At 47.7% G+C, this 18,536-nt stretch overlaps 1 protein-coding gene and 1 non-coding gene across 3 annotated transcripts in view; one reads left to right on the top strand and one right to left on the bottom strand.

Moving 5' to 3' along the window:
- Window positions 1-15,437: 15,437 nt before the first annotated feature.
- Trnad-guc (transfer RNA aspartic acid (anticodon GUC)) lies at window positions 15,438-15,509 on the bottom strand. The gene has a single exon. It is a non-coding gene; the product is annotated as a tRNA-Asp (tRNA).
- A 402-nt stretch (window positions 15,510-15,911) lies between these two features.
- The window catches only part of Lta4h (leukotriene A4 hydrolase), a 32,662-nt gene continuing 30,037 nt past the window's right edge, over window positions 15,912-18,536 (top strand). For both annotated transcript variants that reach the window (XM_057757714.1, XM_057757715.1), the window contains exon 1: window positions 15,912-16,183. In XM_057757714.1, the coding sequence (XP_057613697.1) occupies window positions 15,926-16,183 (258 nt within the window). In that variant the 5' untranslated portion in view covers window positions 15,912-15,925. The remainder of the gene's footprint in view (window positions 16,184-18,536) is intronic.

Genomic DNA, 18,536 nt, shown 5'->3' on the forward strand with positions numbered 1-18,536 from the left:
GAAATCATGTAAGCTCTAGTACAAGCCTCTGCCATAGGTATGATGGCTTCTGTCTCACAGAGAAGAAAAGCAAGATCCTGAGAGGTTAACAAGGCAGTCAGCTGACAGACAAGCCAACTGATAGGCAGCCCATCAGCGGGAGATGCAGTCTCTTCACGGGGAGCCTGACTCCAGGACTTCTCAACAGTCAGGTTCTTCGCCACGGAGGCTCTTTGAGTTTCCTTTTTATTACACAGTAATTGCTTTAAAGGAAACGTGTAAAAGACCGGTAACAGCAGCATGAAGTTTACTCATGTTAGATTCTGGCTTTGAGTCACCCTCGAGAGCTAACGGAGACCACCTTCAGCTGACACTCTCTATCCATGGAGCCTGCAGGCCAGTGATGAGACCCCGGAGCCGAAGCACAGAAATCTCAGAACCTTTCTGCCTTTGAGACAGGCTCGGAGCTGCCGTCTGGAGCTTAAATAAGGTTTGGCTGCCTTTAGTGGGCTGTGCAGGAGACTGAGAAGGCCCTTGCTCTTCTCTGCCACCAAGTCTTGGAGCTGATGAGTGGGCGCTGAGCTCACAGGAATCCTGAGGGGTGCCATCTCAGCTGGTGCAGAGAAGGCAACAAGTTTGTCTCCCAGACACTGGCCTGGGACCTTTGCTCCCGCTAATGTTGTATTATTGCTCACCCCCTGCAGCCTAGCCTTCACTGTGAGCTGCCTTAAGCCTGCAGCCTTATCTCTGGGATGAAGGCCTGAGCTCATATCGTGATAAAAGGTTTTTTTGTATTGTTATTTCGCTTCCTGGCATATGCATGAGCCCCTAATTCACTAACATTAATTTTTGCCTTTGTAATAAACTGACAAAACCGGGTGATTTAGACAGGTCGAAATCAGCAGGTAAAACGAAATTTTGATGTATGCTGGCTGCCAAAGAGAAACTTCAAGGGTAAGACACACACGCACACACACGCACGGACGGATGCACGCACGTGCTCAGAACAGGGCAGCGTCCCACGTTAACTGCTGCCCCACCCATCTGTGTTGCTGCGTGTTAGATCGGCTGTTAGCGGCACCTGCACCTTCCCGTCCTTCAATTCCAACCTTCAACCTGACAAGGTCCTTTGATCAGGTTTTGAACTGAGTTTATGAGACTCCTTAATCTGCCATCAGTTTAATGCCCTGTAAAGCTCCCCCGCCCCCCGCATTAAAATCAGTCAAAAAAAAATGTATCAACCATCTGCTCCCCATAAAGAATTGTAGTCTATGAGGGAGGAGACGGGCAGTATGAGATAGTAGATAGATTTTTTTTTATTACAAATGCCAGGAAAAGACGTGTGCGTGTCTGTGTGTGTGTGTGTGTGTGTGTGTGTGTACACAATGCATGTGAAGAGCAGAGGATGGCCTTAAGGATCGCTCCTCCTTAGGCACAGTCTGTTTCGTATTTTCTTTCTTTTTTTTTTTTACAATGAAGGACAAATGAGTTTTATTTTATTTATTTATTTATTTATTTATTTATTTATTTATTTATTTAAGATTTCTGCCTCCTCCCCACCACCACCTCCCTTTTCCCTCCCCCAGTCAAGTCCCCCTCCCTCGTCAGCCCTAAGAGCAATCAGGGTTCCTGGAACCCGAGGCTCACCAATTTGGCTGGGTTGGCTGTCAGGTGATCCTTGTGTCCATGCCTCCCCAGCGCTGGGATTCCGAGTTTGCCCCCGCCCCCACATCCAATTTTTCACGTGAGCGCTGGAGGTGAGCTCAGACCCTCACACGTGCGCAGTAAAACTCTTTACCGATAAGCCCTCTCTCCCCAGCCTAAACTGGTTTTCGTGGTAAATAAAATCCTAGGCCGTATCTTAGATGAAGGAGGCGCCCTATGAGAGGGTCGCATCTCACGAGCAGGCTCGAGGGCCCTCTCTTTCTTTCAGGGCTCTGTGCCTGCGGGAAGAAGACTTCTTCCTCAGCAGCCAAAGGAGACAGGTCTGTGGGCAACTTCCTGGTCTCTTCTGTTCAGTCTTCCACTCAGGAATCACCACAGTTAGACAGCCCGGGGTCACATGGGTCACTTCTTAACTGTGGCTGTTCCTTGTTCTCCTTGGCTTGACTTGAATCACGTGAGCTGCCTCCCAAGTAGGGATGTGGGTCAAAGTACTGCGGTTACCAGAGAAAAGAGACTGGAAGCCAGTTTGGGAGCTACTGTTGAAAACTTTAGGCAGATTAAATTCATATTGTTTATTTGAGCAAAGAATGATTCATGAATTGGGCAGAATCGGGCGGTGGAGAGAGTTAGATGTTTGGAGAGCCTGGTGTAGCACCACAAGCAGCAAGCCTTCGGGGACTAACAAAGAAGAATCATCTGTGTTCACCGGGCGTGGCAAGATGAGCTTGCTGCCAGGCTCTGACTTAGAACAAGCTGTTACCAAAAATCTGTTCCCTAAATCAGGTTCCAGTTTATTTACATTACCTTAGGTTGTTATTGGTCGTATAGAAACTCAGAGTACAGAGACAGCCTCGGGCCAATGACATCTCGAATGCTTTATTTAATACTAGAGAGAAAAATAAAAAAAGAGTGAACGTCTCTCCAGTGCGAACAGTCAGGGACAATAGACTATCCAGGGCCTAAGTCTGTACCCAGATCATGGAAGTTGTCCTCAGAGAAGGGAAATCTGAGCTGACTCTTGAAAAAGAAGCAGAAGGTTTGCCAGGTAGTGAGAGTTCAGGGTGAAAACGGGAAGGAGTGGGTCTCATGGTGAGAACGGCCAGGGAAGAATCACAAGAGATTCTGCCTTTTCTGCGCCAGGCCAGGCCTGATTTAAAGCAAGGTTCTGAGTCAGGCTCGGGAGGCGGCTCATTCAGTAAAAGTGCTTAAGTGTGAAGACCTGCATTCCGGACCTGAGTCCAAAACCCCGAACCCAAGTAGCCTAGCCCCAGTACTGGGAAAGTGGAGACGTGAAGGTTTCCTGGGGTTTGCTGGTCAACCAGGTTAGCCAAAAAGTGAGCTTCTGGTTCAATGAGAGACCCTGTCTCAAAAAATGGCGGAGAGCCATTGGGGAAGTCATTAGGCATCAGCTTCTGGCCTTCCCATGCAACCACCTGCACACACGTCACACACCCTTCAACCTACCCCTCCCTCACACAAAGCTGGCTTCCCACCTTTGGGCCACCAAGGCAGGAGGATCGCTGCAAGTTCTAAGCCAACTTGGGCTGCATACCAACTTCCTGGCGAGCGTGGGTATGATGGTTAATTCTCTTGCCTCAGCCTCAGTGTTGAATTTACAGGAGTATGCCTCTTCCTATGGTCCTTATCGGGCTTCTCTGAAATATGCTGATGTGTCCAGAGCACTTAGAACAGGCCTGGCACATAGAGAGGGCTGAACATGTCGTCTGTGTATAACAAAGCAAAATTAAGGGCTAGAGAGATGGCTCGGCGGTTAAGAGCATTGCCTGCTCTTCCAAAGGTCCTGAGTTCAATTCCCAGCAACCACATGGTGGCTCACAACCATCTGTAATGAGATCTGGTGCTCTCTTCTGGATAGCTGTATACATAATAAATAAATGAATAGATAAATATTAAAAAAAAAACAAAGCAAAATCAATATGCTTGCTAATTACAGCAGGGCTATGACATAGTCTAAAATAATGTCCTACAATAATTCTGTGCAACATACAACGCATTTGGGAATCAAAACAAACGAATAACAGTCTTACTTTCTAATAGTTATTGTAATGCAGGCAATATATGTAGTTTACATTACACATCCTTCAGTGTGTGTGCGTGTGTGTGCATGTACAGCCATGCTATTATCTCACAGTAACACATCTTATGAAAATTGCATTTCTCTCTCTGGCCCTGGTTTCCTAAGGTCTACTCTTACCGACAGAGTTAAGCAACTTGTTGCCCAATTTGGCCCACCGGTTTTCTTGTGAGAACACAAATAGCCCCACACAGAGAGGGTTTGAGAGACTGTGCGTATGAATGCTTGGGCCTTGTATTCATCCTATGAACGTCAAGCTCTGAGATGGGGATCTGCCTGTGGTGTGTTCCTAAGTGTGCACGCGTGAGAGACCGTGGCCAGATGTTCTCTGTATAGTTCAGTCTTTGGAAATCCTCCAGCCGCCCCCCTTAAGTAACAATGGCTTTTGAAACGGTCTGAGTGAAAGGAAATACATCTCATTTGCAATTTTCCATGCAGCAGGGAGGGAAGGAAGTTAGGGGGAAAACAAAAGCCTGCGTTGAGGCCAGGGTACAGGGCCGTGCGATAAAAGGATGTGGTCTGGGGTCCCTTTGTCTGGCTTTCAGCCCTTCCTGTCTCTGCCTCTTCGCATTGAGTGATCTGAGATAATTATTCATTTATTGGAGCCTCAGTTTCTTCAGCTCTAAAATAAGGTTGACCGTAATAATAGTTCATGGTACAGGTTTCCAAACGCATTCTAATGACCGTCTGTGTCCTTTTGTATCATGGTGGGGGTCCCAGCTACCAAACTGGGATTGGTGTGTGTAACTAATGATGTGATAGAAGCGGCATGTCACTTTCGAAGGTCAATAATGTCACCCAAAGACTAGAAAGGTTGTTTTCCAGTAGCTTCCTTTTCCTCCACTTCTGGGGTCAGGAAACCCCAGAGCCTCCTTGTACTGATCATTGGCCATGGTAGACTCGAGAGCCTCAGTGTGGACGGTGCCTCGTAGAACATGTGATGGCTCCTCCCTTGGAAACACGCCTGGGTTGCTAGAGTGTGTGTCATCATCCACCAGGGCTTCTAAAACCATTTGGTATATGCCGCATGCCTTGTGAACAGCAGAAATGTATTTCTCATCATCCCTGAGGCTGGGGAAGTCCAAGCTCAAGCTGCCAGCAGAATTCGTCCTGAGCCCATTTCTACGCTCTTAGCTGGTAACTTCTCACTGCGTCCTCACACGATGGAGGGACGGGGCAGGCTTCTTCACAAGGATGCTAACCTCAGTGATGAGGGCCCCACCCTGTTGACCTAATGATTTCCCAAAGGTACCGCTTATCAAGGCCTCACCCTGGAGTTATGAGTTCAGTGGGTAAATTTGGAAAGGACCCAAAAGCACTCCGACCAAAACGAAGCGTGAGTTTCTTTTCTGATTTTGCCTTTTGTTTTGAAGTTTGCTGTCATCAACTGCATTGGAGGTATTTTCCCTGTCAATCACTCAGCCAGATTCTGTTCAGGAGGGGGTTCCCCTGTGTGATGGACACACGCATGCAGCAAGCACTCAAGTGCTGGCTCAAGATACAAAGTCTGTAGTTTTATCTGTGTACCTGGCCTGTTTATGAGATGTCCATACAACAATATTTTGTTCGGCATCTCTTAACCTTTCCTCAAGAAACCAATTTGTCCCAGACCCCTGGATAAAACCATGTATAGGCTCATAATCATCTATGGATATTTGGGAAACCCAAGTTTTATGGCCATGTTTCACAAACTGAAGCCCCAATTTCGCATTCGGAACACAAGCATAAGTGACTATCTTAGTCATAAGTGGGTGTCTCAGTCCATGCAGGCTACCGTGGTAGGACAACAGACATTTATTCTCAGTGTTTCAGAGACAACTGCGAGGGCAAAGATCCAAGCGCTGACAGATGTGACCCCTGCTGAGGGGCCCCTTTCTGGTTACTGTCTTCTTGTATTTGCACGAGGCAGGGAGGATGCTCAGGTCTTTCTTCCTTTTCTCATAAGGGAACTGATGCAGGGTACCACCTTTCTGCCCTTAGAGAAACATGACTAGCACTCTCACATCCTTAAACCATCATCTCGGTGCTCCCACTTATTGTGATGCGGAGTTCATTTGGGCTGTGTCCTTCTGCCCACGGGACTCTCAGATCCGTGATTTTCTCGTATGCAAAAATGATTTTTCTATACCAACAGTCTCAAAAATCTAGCTCTTAGGTCTCATCAAACTGTGACCTAAATCAAACATGCGTGAGACTTGGGACCAGTTCAGAAACAAACTCCTTTCCAGCTGTGCACTTCCTTCCAGCTGTGCACCCGGACAAGCACTGTTCTTCCGAAATAAAACGGCAGAGAAGGCCCAGGTCTTGCCTCTTGTCTGAGTACGAGAATTGGAAAGTAAAGGGGCGGAGTGGGGGTGGGGAGATGAGTCCAGCTGACATAAAACTCTAGAATAATTTTTTCTGACGTCTTAGATGCTCTAAGACATCAGTCCCACCTTCTGGAGACACTGGTACCATAGCATCCTTTGCGGTGGCCCTGGCCCTTCAGTTTTGGGGAAACACCACCCACACCGCTCTCCGTGAGGGCTCCCTCCCACAGGCTCTGCCAGGTAGCAGGGTCCACCGAAGCTGGGGCGGCATCCTTGTTCCCAGGGGTGCACGCACTCTGGTTCTGCTGTGGGAGTGGTGCCCGGCGATGTCACAGTTGCTTTAGGGCCCTTCCCAAGAGTCCTTCCACCCTTGTCTTGAAGAGTTCCTTTTTTACAAACTTTACCTCATCCTGTTGGGTTTCTCTGTTCCCTTTAGTCCCAGCTGGGACTGTTTTTGCTAGTATTGTCCCTTTGCCTTTGCTGGCTTCTGCTGAATCGCCCGAGTGAGATGAGGCTTCACTCTCAGAGTGACCTCCTTATCAGGCCACACCCACGACAGTTTAGTTTCTTCAAAGCGTGCCCTTTATAGAAAGTTGGGAATTTTTGTCTCACCTTTAAGTTCTGGTTCCTCCTTTTTGTTTACTAATTTCTTCTTTAACTCACTCTTTCTTTTTCCGTTTTGCTGTCAACAGTCAGGAGGAAGCAAACGGCTCTTTCAACACTGTTCAGAAATCGCCTCAGTTTACCACACGATTTCGTGACTGACAAATCTTATCTCCCACGAAACAGTGGAGCCCACACACAGCTCAGTAGGCAGGGAGCTCTTTCCCACTTCCAGTATGGTTTTTATCCATCCCCCAACGATATGTCATTCCCACCTGAAGCTTCATCGGGATGGCCCTCGCTACCCGTAATTTCCCGCCTGGTACTCTGTTCATAGCTGTTTGTGTTCTCTAAGAAGATGGGAGAGGCTTTCTCTCTCTCTGGCTTTCCCCTCTTCTTTCAGACCCGTTATCATCTTTACTTACAGCAAACTTCCCTGTTGCTCACCTCTGCCTCAAAACTCACCCATGTGTTTGTGCATGTGTTAGCGTGGCCTTACTCCTGGTGTCCATTTCCATCTTGGTCAGCACAGGCGTCTGTAACAAGTGATGGGAGCAACGAGCAAATGTAGGACCAATGATTCTGCTCCAGGGCAAGGTTGGCAAATTCACAAACAAAGCGATGTGGACAAACCAGTGAGCTCATCTGACCAAAGGGTTGTGAGTCTGAGGCCAGTCTGGGTCTTTAGAATAAGTATTTTTAGACTCCCAGTCATACAAACACAAGGTTAAATAACTGAGAGCCGGCAGCGTACTGTGCTACAAGGCTGGTGTTTAACAGGTTATGTGTATTGACGCGTTTTTTTTTCCCTTCTACAATTTTTAACTTGTGATGGGGTTATCTCTCGGGATAAGTGACTCAGTCTCCAATATTGGTCATTACTGGTTTCACATTGTGGTCCTCCTGATGTAGATGCCCTTCTGTATATGTGTTGCTTTTATTGGTTAATGAATAAAATGACGTTGGCCTATGGCAAGGCAGAATAGAGCCAGACTGGAAGAGATACATAGAGAGAGTAGGCAGATTCAAAGAGATGCCATGTGGTTGCTGAAGGATGCAGACTCCCAGAACTTTTACCAGTAAGCCACAGCCTCAGAGCAATACACAGATTATTAGAAATGGGTTAATTCAAGATGTAAGAGCTAGCTAGAAGGGCTGGAGAGATGGCTCAGTGGTTAAAAGCATTGCCTGTTCTTCTAAAGGTCCTGAGTTCAATTTCTGGCAACCACATGAGCTGAGCTCAAAACCTGTCGACCCCACAGAAATCCGGCAGTTCCCTGCCACACCCTCCCCATGGTTCAGGTTCAGGCGCTTGGGACAAAGGTTCCTGCTGTGAGGAAATAGCCTTGGATAGTTCCGTGGTGAAGGGAGGTGCGCTGGGGGGGTGGAGAGGGGCAGAAGCAGAGTTGAAATCTCTCAGTGGTGAAGCTGAGCGAGCTAGATAAGAAATGGAACAACAGGGAGCCAGGTAGTCCTGCCCTGCGAAGACCTTTTCCCTCTAACTTGGCAACAGCTGCTTCCTTTGCTGTCGCCTCTATCCAAGTCAGGCAGCTGCTGCATGTGTAGGAAAACTGCACCAACTCCAGCATCCTTGCGGCAGCTATTTTCATGTGGTGAATCACAGGAAGATTCCCAGACACAGGTTCACAGGTTCACAGGTTCACAGGTTCAGGTGTCCATTCACCGAAACACCCCAGCAAAATCTGGCTACGGTCTGCTCACCTACAGCCCTATGGTAACATGCCCGTAGAAACACCAGTCACGGTAACCGAGTCTGGAAGTATTTAAAGACTATCCACTGTGGGATGGGTAAATAAACTGGGCTATATCCTCACGGGGAACACTGGACAGCAGCGAGAATGCACAATCTGGAATGACACACAGCGATGTGGAAGAACCCCACAGCCAACAGTCACCCAAAGGCGCTAAGCAGAAAACTATAGACTGTGCACTTTGGTGTGTACGTAAGAAGGTCAACAGCTAAATAGGTCAAAGTCACTGTAAATCAGGACAGGGCATGGGATTTAAGGAGACCAGGAAGGGACCTCTAGTAGGTGGTGGGGATATGGTTTTTTTCCTACTGAGTGCTAATTGTTTGGTTAAGCCCAACGTAGAATCAGGGGGCAACCCTGAGCAAGCAGGGAACGTTAGAATGGCTAGGTCCTCTTCGGAACGCTCATACGTCTGTCCATTTACCAATTTGTTCATTCACTGAGCAGTCCTGCGGAGAGAGGGGACAGACGTGGTTTGGGACTCTCCAGGATGGAGGATGCACAGTGCTGTGGTTGGTCCACATTTCTAAGGAGGCTCCTTGAAGGTGATGCTGCTGATCCTCTCAACACTTCATGTGGGGAAAGAGAGTCGCGCAATCAGCAGAGATTCTCCGGCTGACCCAAGGACAGCTCGACGGCCCTATTTTGTTCAGGTCAACTCCTCAGGAGCACACAGGCAGAGACCAAGAGGCAAGCCCGTGTGGGGGACACTCTGCAGTCTCTGAGTGCTGTGAGCATGGTGTGGGGAGAAGATGGGAACTGGGAGGATGCCATTTAGACTCTTTTACAAGGTCGGCAGAATGTCATCTCCTGGGCCATTCTTTGTTGGCTTCCCGGGTTTCCCTAGCTGTCTCAGAGACTGCTGTGCACCTAAGCCAGAATTCCTGCTCAAGGCCACACAAGGGAGGGGGGATAATTAGCACAAAATGGAGGAAATGGGTCAGGGTTGCCTTAGCTATTTTGTAAGTTAAACAGGAAAAGGGCAGTTGAAATAATTTTTTCTCCTTTCGCACACATCCCAGGGAGGGAGCAAAGTTTACACTCTAGCCCAGTGGTTCTCAACCTTCCTAATGCTTCAACCCTTTATTACAGTTCCTCCTGCTGTGGTGACCCCCCAACCATACAATTATTTTCCTTGCTACTTCACGACTGTGATTTTGCTGCTGTTATGAATCGTAATGTTAATATCTGTGTTTTCTGATGGTCTTAGGCCAGCCCTGTGAAAGGCTCATTCTACCCCCAAAAGGGTCATGGCCCACATGTGGAAAACCATCGCTCCAGCTCAAATTGGGGGGATTAGAGGCCTGGTGCAGGGGAGGGAGAGCCTTGCTAAGGTTGGAAGGAAGGGTTGTCAGGTCGCAGACACAGAGAAGTAGGCTAGAGGAAGAACCAGGCAAGTCCCTCAGGCACGGTCAGTTCAGCCAGGGCAGCTGTGGGAAGGGGTGGCCACAGAGGTGGGCCGGTAAACAGGAAGTCACAGAAGGCTGCTCTTGTTCCCCTTTTTTGGTTTTGAGTCTAGCAACCTTATTTTATTTCTCCACATCAATACATTTGGAACTAAACTGGTGAATATTATTAATTCACACGAAAATTCGAAAAGTCTTGGGAGGTTGTTCTGCTGGAGTAGCTACTGCCCCTTCGCTGTGTTCTTTTAGCCAGAGAAAGAGTTCCCTTTCTCACAGGCAAATGCCACCGTGAGTATCTTGATACTCCTTCCAGAAATAGTTTTTGTAGGTATGGGCACAGAACACATAGACACAGAACAGCAAGCCATCCAAACTTGTCTTTACCTCCCTCTGTCTGTCCACACCGCTCTCCTGTCTTTCCAGGTAACTAACTCTGATTCTATCTTTGGTCCTCCTGTTGCTTCCCACTCTTCCCGAACCTTCTTCAGTTAGGTTTTCAGGACCCCAAACTCCTGACTGCACACTGAACTGCCCTTGGTGGGCGTCTTCAGTGACCTTCACATCGTAAACCCAGCAGAGGAGGCTTAGCCTTTATTTAATGATTTGATTCAGCTGATAGCTCTTTTCTTGACATGCTCTCTCCGTTTTTCTTCTGAGATGTTTCTTCGATTGCCTGACCTCTATGAGGGATTATTGTCCCCAAGTCTCCATGGTTAGCTTTTCTGTCTTGTGCCATCTCCATGCTGAGCTCCCCAATTCCCATCTATAGCCCAGTCCAGCTTTTCTTCAGGAATCCACACAGCCTGTGTAAAACACCTACAGCTGAGCTAGGCGGTGGTGGCGTATGACTTTAATCCTAGAAGGGGCAGGCCGATCTCTGTGAGTTCAAGGCCAGCCTGGTTCACAGAGTGAGTGCCAGGAAAACATTCATTTAAATGAATAAATAACTACACTGAAATAAGAAAATCATTTATTTTCAGCTAAGATGAGTGACCATTCTCTAGAATGCAAACTGAGGTTACAGGCGACCTGTTTCTTCAGTGAAAGGTTACATAAATTGCAGTCACAAAAGAAAGTAGCGGAAATCACTATGTGGGGCGATTATAAGGAGGCAGGGACTCTCTTCTGTGGGATTCAGACGGCTTTAACAAAGCACCGGGATCTTCTGATTGAACTTCTGCCTGTTTGCTTCCTTTTGCACTTATTTATTTATCTGTGTGCCACTTGCGCGCCAGGTGCCCTCAGGGGCCAGAAGAGGATGGAGGATCCCCTGGAACTGGAGTCACAAATGTCTGTGAGCCATATGGATGTTGGGAATGAAACCTCGGTCCTCTGGAAGCGCAGCCAGTGCTCTTAACTGCTGAGCCATCTTTCCAGTCCCATCCATCCATCCATTCATCCATGCATCTCTACAGACATTTTCTCACTGTGCCTTCTACTTACGAACCTCCTGTCTCGGCTCCCTGAAAATGGTGTTGATAATCATGTGTCCCCAAGCTTAGCAAACACAAAAACCCCTATAGGACTCAGATGTCATCCAAGCCAGAGGCCTTGCAATCTCTCTGTATATGTTGCAAGAATTTTATTGAGTGGTCGCAAAAGTGCTCCATCAGATACGAGGTTTGACAGTAAGTAGTCATTGACATGAGCTAAGGAAGGGCCAAGATAACTTTTGACCAGCCACACTCCATCTCACCGCAACCACACAGTTACCATGTTCCAGTCAGTGCCAAGTCAGCCGCAAACTCCAACATATGGCAGCTTCCTCCGAGAACTTCAGTTCTCATATGTCCAACACGCTCAGCATCCCGCCTCAGATGACAAACTGATACCTCGAACTTACCGTGTGAAAGATGGAACCCCACCCACTTCACCCACAGCCCTCCTCCGTCTTTTTGTTTGTTTGTTTGTTTGTATGCTTTTGGTTTTTAGAGACGAGGGTTCTCTGTGTACCCTGCCTGTTCTAGAACTAGCTCTTGTAGACCAGGCTGGCCTCAAACTCAGAGATCCACCTGCCTCTGCCTCCCGAGTGCTGGGATTAAAGGGCGTGCGCCACCACCGCCCGGCTTCCCACCCCCATCTTGGTTAATCAAATTACAGTCTCCTGGTTTCTTAGGCCAACGTCTTGACCCCTTGACTCCTCCTCCCTTTGTCTTGAATCTCATCTCTGATCTGACCAGAAATCCTCTCGGCTCTACATCCAGCACTCGCACTGGATGTGGTCGGTGACTGTAGTCCAAGCCACCGAGGTTTCTCACCTCAGAACTATTCCCCTACTCTAATTATCACTAGCTACAAAATCAAAATAGGAGACAAGCTTGTCAAAAAAAAAAAAAAAAAAAAAAAAAAAAAAAAAAAAGCCGGGTGTGGTGGCGCACGCCTTTAATCCCAGCACTCGGGAGGCAGAGGCAGGTGGATCTCTGTGAGTTCGAGACCAGCCTGGTCTACAGAGCTAGTTCCAGGACAGGCTCCAAAACCACAGAGAAACCCTGTCTCGAAAAACCAAAAAAAAAAAAAAAAAAAAAAAAAGGCAATAGAGAAGACAGACTTGAAATACATTCTTTTTCTTGCCTATACCTCTTAATGCAACCCCCCTTCAATCTGTCTTATATGTTGCCAGAGAGAAATCTTTTGTAGAACATGATAGGAGACCAACAATTCTGAGATGTCCTGAATTTAATAACAAAGGCTGATGCTAAGGGGCGTGGGGAGAGACCAGGGAGACACTCGATTGATACTAGTTACCCTGAGGGAAAAAGCACTGTCCCCTACTCCTGAGTAAATGTTGGAGCACGGCTTAAATATCTGCCTCTTGTCTCCCGGGAAACTTGTCAGAATGCTAACTGAGCCCAATCCAGAAGACCAAGTCCTTCCACTGTGGCTAGCAATGACCTGATTATCCCTTAGATGGCACTCCAAGCAGTCCCGCAAAGTGCTGTCCTACCCTATCCTCTGCAGCTGATGTTAGCTGACCGGCAGCTTAAGCTCTCCTGACCGAGACGTTCTTGTTTCGGGCCTGTCTGAGTGTATTCCCAGTGGCTCTCCACTCTTGCTGCTAGAGGTTAGGAAGCTGTCTCTGGACGTGGCCCATTTCTTCCTAGCCCCTATGGACCATTAACCCCCTTTCATTTCAGAGACGCCTCAATGAGTCTGGATTTAAGAACAGGAGCTCCTAGCTATGAGCTTTAGATGACTCCCTCGGCATCACCTCCCAGGCAGGTCTGCCTACACAGTCTCATATCCCTAACCACCCAGAGTTGCTAGCCAGGGGATTCCAGGAAGGATTTGGAGACACGAAAGAAGGGGAGATGTTCTTAGAAAAAAAAGCATGAGGAGAAATACATTTGTGCTATAGGCTGGCTGGAGGGGAAGAGCGAGTAGGCACAGTCGGAGGACAGCGCACTTTGGAAGTCAGGGAGAAGGCTGGAACTGGAAAGGGAAGCAGGACCTGGATCCAAAGGCCTCTGGCCAGTGTTCCTGCTGTCAAGCGATCCGAAACATTTCTATTGAACAGCCAGCAGAATGCCGTGGAACTATCACTTTAACTCGGCAAAGCTAGGCAAAGATGTGTTGCTTTTGTTTACGCTGCAGAATATTAGTTAAACCGTGTAAAGGTGGGCCACATTTGTTTGTGTTGCATTTGTTTCGTTATGTAAAGATGTGTTGCTGTTTCACCTCGCCTAACTAAGGCACCTGATTGGTCTAATAAAAAGCTAAAACGGCCAATAGCTAGACAGAGAAAGGACAGGCAGCACTGGTGGGCAGAGAACAAGGAGGAGGAGAAATCTAGACTTGAAAGAACAAAGAGATTGAGGGAGAAAGAGAGGGACACACCCAGAGCCAGCCAAGCAGCAGCACAGCCTTCAGACACGGGAGTAGGATAAACAGAAAGGTAAAAAAAAAAAAAAAAACAAAAAACCAACAACAACCCTGAGGTAAAAGGTAGATAAGGAGAAACAGATTAAAATAAGAGCTAAGATAAGACTAGATAAGACTGATAATTAGTAACCAATAAGAAGTCTCAGTGTCATGAACTGGGAGCTGGTTGGTGGCCCAAAAGAAAAAGTAGAATTAGGTTGGGTCTCAACCTTGTAGTTACCAAGCTGACTTACTTAAACAGCCTGGGGCAAAGCAGGGGGTGGAAGAAACAGGCCTGAGGCCTCTCAAAGAGAAGAGTTCCTTGGAGGACAACCAGACTATATAAGGCAGAAAGCCACTGTGTTCAAATGCTGAGCCAATCTTGAAGAATGTCCGACTGAGAAGTCCAGATGTACCGGGACATTTCTTTCCAAGTCAAATCTAAGCCAAACCAGGATTCTCAACTCTGAAAAAAAATCAAATGCAAAAATAGCAGCCTGTCTCACTACAGGACAGTGAACATAAACATGAGATAAACAGCCTCCTTCATGTGTGCTTGCTGCCTGCATGTTCTATGCAGGGTCCCCAAGTCAAGCACTCCGTGACTTCGAAACCGTGAGACAAAATAAGTATCTCCTTCTTGAAGTTGTTCTCAGACTCTTACAGTCGCGGTGATAAATGTACAATTAGATCTATAGACCTTATGTTCCAGAGAACAGAATAGTGGTTTTTGTTATTGTCATGACAGATACATGTAGAAACCATACTTGATAATCTAAGCCGACTTAATTGCACGGCCTAAATGCAGAGAAGGTGCTCTTTCTCGGCAGTCATGAGCCCAGCTAAATGCCTTCTAGTAGAGATGCAAAGAATCAAACCAAAGCCAGCCCACAGATGAAAGGAGAAAGTACACAACCAATGAATGGGTCTGGGAGTTAGGTTAAACAGCTGGATTTTGTGTACCCAGAATTGTTCTGTCCTCACGCTGTTTCAGCCTCGGTTTCTGCTATGCTTTCTTGTCTCCTCCTCTTTCCCACGTTCAGTCCTGTGGTTTTCCACAAAGATCCGGCTCACCCTCAAGCCCCAAGCTCTACCCTCCATTCTGTTACTCCTGACCCTCCCCAAAGAGGTAATACTTGTGCCTCTAGAGCTGAATGAATGTGCTTCCTGGCCCCTGCCTTGAAGTCAGGCACCATGCTGGGTTGGGTCTTCAGAACATTTGGGAGGAGAGTGTACATTAACCACTGGTTTGGAAGGCAATCCCTTTCCCCCAGCTCTTTTCTAGGCAGCCCAGTGTGGCTGAATGCACTTAATGTCTGCAGGTTGCACTGAGCATTTGCAGACAGTCTCTGTGAAGAAACAGGGGAAGTGGTAGAAGAGGTGAATTTTCCTGTCTTTCAAAACAGATGGTGTTTGCAATGTTACAAGTCCCATTTTCAGAGACTTAATCTGGTGGGACTTGCTTTTCTGAATAACACTGATTGTTTCTCTTTTCTCAGGTCTTAAGACAAACAAACAAACAAACAAGGTTGTTTAAAATGAAAATACCAGGCATCTTTCAGCCCACCTTTGCCTTTTACAGGAGGCGGAGCTGGGCTAGACGTGCCGCTGCTCTATAGCCACTGTGGCCAACGCACATTTCACAATTAGTTTCTTAAGGGTGGTGGGTGTGATGTAATCTTATTCTGGTTTGGGTACGTGGAACTTGGAAATACCAGGAAAATCGACAACAAAAAAAAGTAAATTGTGCCTCCCCGTCGGGGAATCGAACCCCGGTCTCCCGCGTGACAGGCGGGGATACTCACCACTATACTAACGAGGAACTGCACAATCTCGGCCTTTCTGATAAACCTTTTATGGATCTTAGATAGCCCCGCCTCCCCCCCCCCCCCCCCCCCCCCCGCGCGAAGTCTATGCCAATAGTCTTCGCATTTCGTGGTGCCATCGTGGCTTCTACGGCAATCGACTGGAACTAAAATGGAAGTGTTCCATTCGCTGTCTCCACTCCACTCATCGTTTCCCTTACCCCAACCTTCCCCCGCTGCAGAAGGCCCCCAGATCCCCTCTCGCACCGCCCCCCGAAGGCCCCCAGATCCCCTCTCGCACCGCCCCCCAATCCCAGGCTGTCTAGCGCAAGCCTTCTCGCGCTGCATCATGGGATTGGTAGTTTGGCCCTGCCATCCCCTAAGCTCCTCAGAGGCTCGGAGCCTCCCTTTCCCAGTGTGCACCGCGCCGCCTATGCTCCTGGTTTCCCTCCGTTCTCCAACTCGCGGTGGAAGTCTGGCGGTAGAGTGTGTGGGTGCTGGCCGATCTGGGTGCGACGGATCTTCCAGAACCATGCCCGAAGTCGCCGACACTTGCTCCTTGGCCTCTCCAGCCTCGGTCTGCCGAACCCAGCATCTCCATCTGCGCTGCAGCGTGGATTTCGCTCGCCGGGCGCTGACCGGGACCGCCGCGCTCACCGTCCAGTCCCAGGAGGATAATCTGCGCAGCCTGGTACGGGGGGCGCCTGTGCAGCGCCGCTTCTCCGGGGCCGCTTCTCCTCCCGCTCCTCGCCCCTGCTCCCCGCGAGCCCCGAGATCGCTGGCTCTCCCCACCTGGCCCCTTCTTCGGGCTGCCGCACCTCTCTTTGTCAGGTCCCACGCATCCCTTGCTCTCAGCCTCACTTTTGCATCTGCACTCTGTCCTTCGCCCTCCACGTAGGATGGTCGTCTCCTCCCGCTCCTTCCCTTTTTCCTGGGCACATCCTTGCGCCCACTTCGCGTTTCGCCCCTCACCCACTCCTGAGATATTCCGCCTCCCATCTCAGTTCCCAGCGATTACCACCCGTACACCCCGTGACCCCCTTCCTTGGCCCACGATTTAGAACCCCGCCCCAGGCCCCAACCCCTAGAGTACGGTTCTTATTCCCTAGTCTCACCCTACTCCCAGATCAGGATACATCTTGTGGTTCAAGCCCCTTGGGGTTCCCTGCCCGCCCCTTAAGGTTCCCTGCTCGCCCCTTGAGGTTCCCTGCCAGCCACTTAGGGTTCCCTGACCTTTCCACCCTGTTTTGAGGTTTCTAGTCTCTGTTCTGTAAGCAACCCTTGCTATTTAGGGCCCCTTCCTGCTTTTGCTTTTTATCACCATTATCTTCTAATGAATTCTAAGAACCGGTGGGACCATCCAGCCTTCTAAGGATGACTCGATACAATGTTATATTAAGTGGTTCCAAGGAGCAAGTCATTATTGCACTTTTTATATAAAATATGTACTTCTATAAATTCTCTAACCGCTTGAATAAAGATTTGTTTAGAATCCTGAACTATTCAATGCTTTGATCTGTTCCATATCCTCGATAGTCAGTGTTCTTATCATCAGATCGAACTTTTTCCTTGAGCAGAAGTCATGAGAGAGCATTTTAGAAATGAGAGGAACTTGAAGGGACCAGCTGTGTTCAGCCTGCTAACTACACGATGTGTTTTGAAGCCTTGAATGATTATCTTTACAGACTCAAAGCAGTAAGCAACCAGGGCTGGAATTTTGGAGTGAAATTAATGGAGTCAATAATTGGGCGAATTAGAAGGACAGATAAGAACTAGTGATTTTGCCTATCAAAAATCTTTTGTTATTTGTTTAATAAAGCACTTAATTCTTATATTGATATATAATTATTGAAAATACTGTAAGAAAGGAAAATGGAGGTCTTGCAAGCAAAGAAGGTAGCTATTTCCTTGTAGACTGTACTTTGATCTTGAAGTATCTATACTTGCTATCTCTAATTGCAAAGGCAGCTTTGCCTCAGGCGGGGGAGAAGTTTAGTCTGCTTTGAATTCAGTTTCCTTTTATTAAAAAAAAAAAGTGAATTTTGCTGGCTTATCACTGCTTCATTTGACCTTAGACCACTCTTTATTAACCTCCACCTCTGCTCACAAAGCAACCAAGGGTGGGAGATTTAAGTATTTAACAGAATGTCCCAGTCTTAAAATGTATTTGCTCTTCTCTCTGATCTTCAGAAAACTAAGGCGTTAACATTTTGATTTTATGGGTGTCATATCTGTTTAGCAAAGTAGCTGGGATTTTAATGTTTGGTTTTCTGCAAAAGGGGTTATTATAGTTCAAAGTGACATCTGTGTGTAATTGTTTTGCTTGTTTATGGCACCAGCCTGAGACCAAATGCTTGGAACTATTCATATGTGTTTGAAGTTAACTTGTTTCTTTTAGTAGGATTAGGAATTCCTTTCTTGAGAAAGGGTTCCTCTATAGCTCAGCTTGGCCTTGAACCCTAATATGTAGCCCAGGCTGGCTCCAAACTCTTGATCCTTCTATCTCAGGCTCCTGAGTGCTGGGATTACAGGAATGAGCCACAACTCCTGGCTTAGATTTAAAGCGGGAGGAAGAAACAGTGCCTAAATAGAATCCGGGCCACATGGCTAACAGTGTTGTCTATGTTACAAAGGGGTCGTGGCAGCACGCCCTTGCACGGTTGGCCCTGTGCCAGTGCTGTGTGATGAGAAGGCGGAGCGTTTGTTTTTACTACTCCATTCTTGAAGTCTGTGATAGTGGGGGAGTCTAATGGCCCCTCTAAGAGGACTAATTCCCACCTTCCTAAAACTCTTTTCCAGTTTTAGGCTAGTTACACTGAAGCTTTCTATTCAGAATTTGTAACTTCCAAGCATTTGTTTCTTACCTTGAATTTTCCAGTTTTGTTTAGGCCATCTTGTTAGTGACCCTGAGGGTTTTGTGTTGTGGCCAAGGTCAGCCATTAGGGAATGGAGGAAGCCAGGCGTTGACTCTGCCTGTACGTCCCAGCTTCACTATAGAGTGGCTGAACTGAAACTCATATCAAGCTGGTTTGGGTTTTGATTTT

The sequence above is a fragment of the Chionomys nivalis genome, chromosome 25 (genome assembly GCF_950005125.1).
Source record: "Chionomys nivalis chromosome 25, mChiNiv1.1, whole genome shotgun sequence".
Taxonomy (NCBI): domain Eukaryota; kingdom Metazoa; phylum Chordata; class Mammalia; order Rodentia; family Cricetidae; genus Chionomys; species Chionomys nivalis.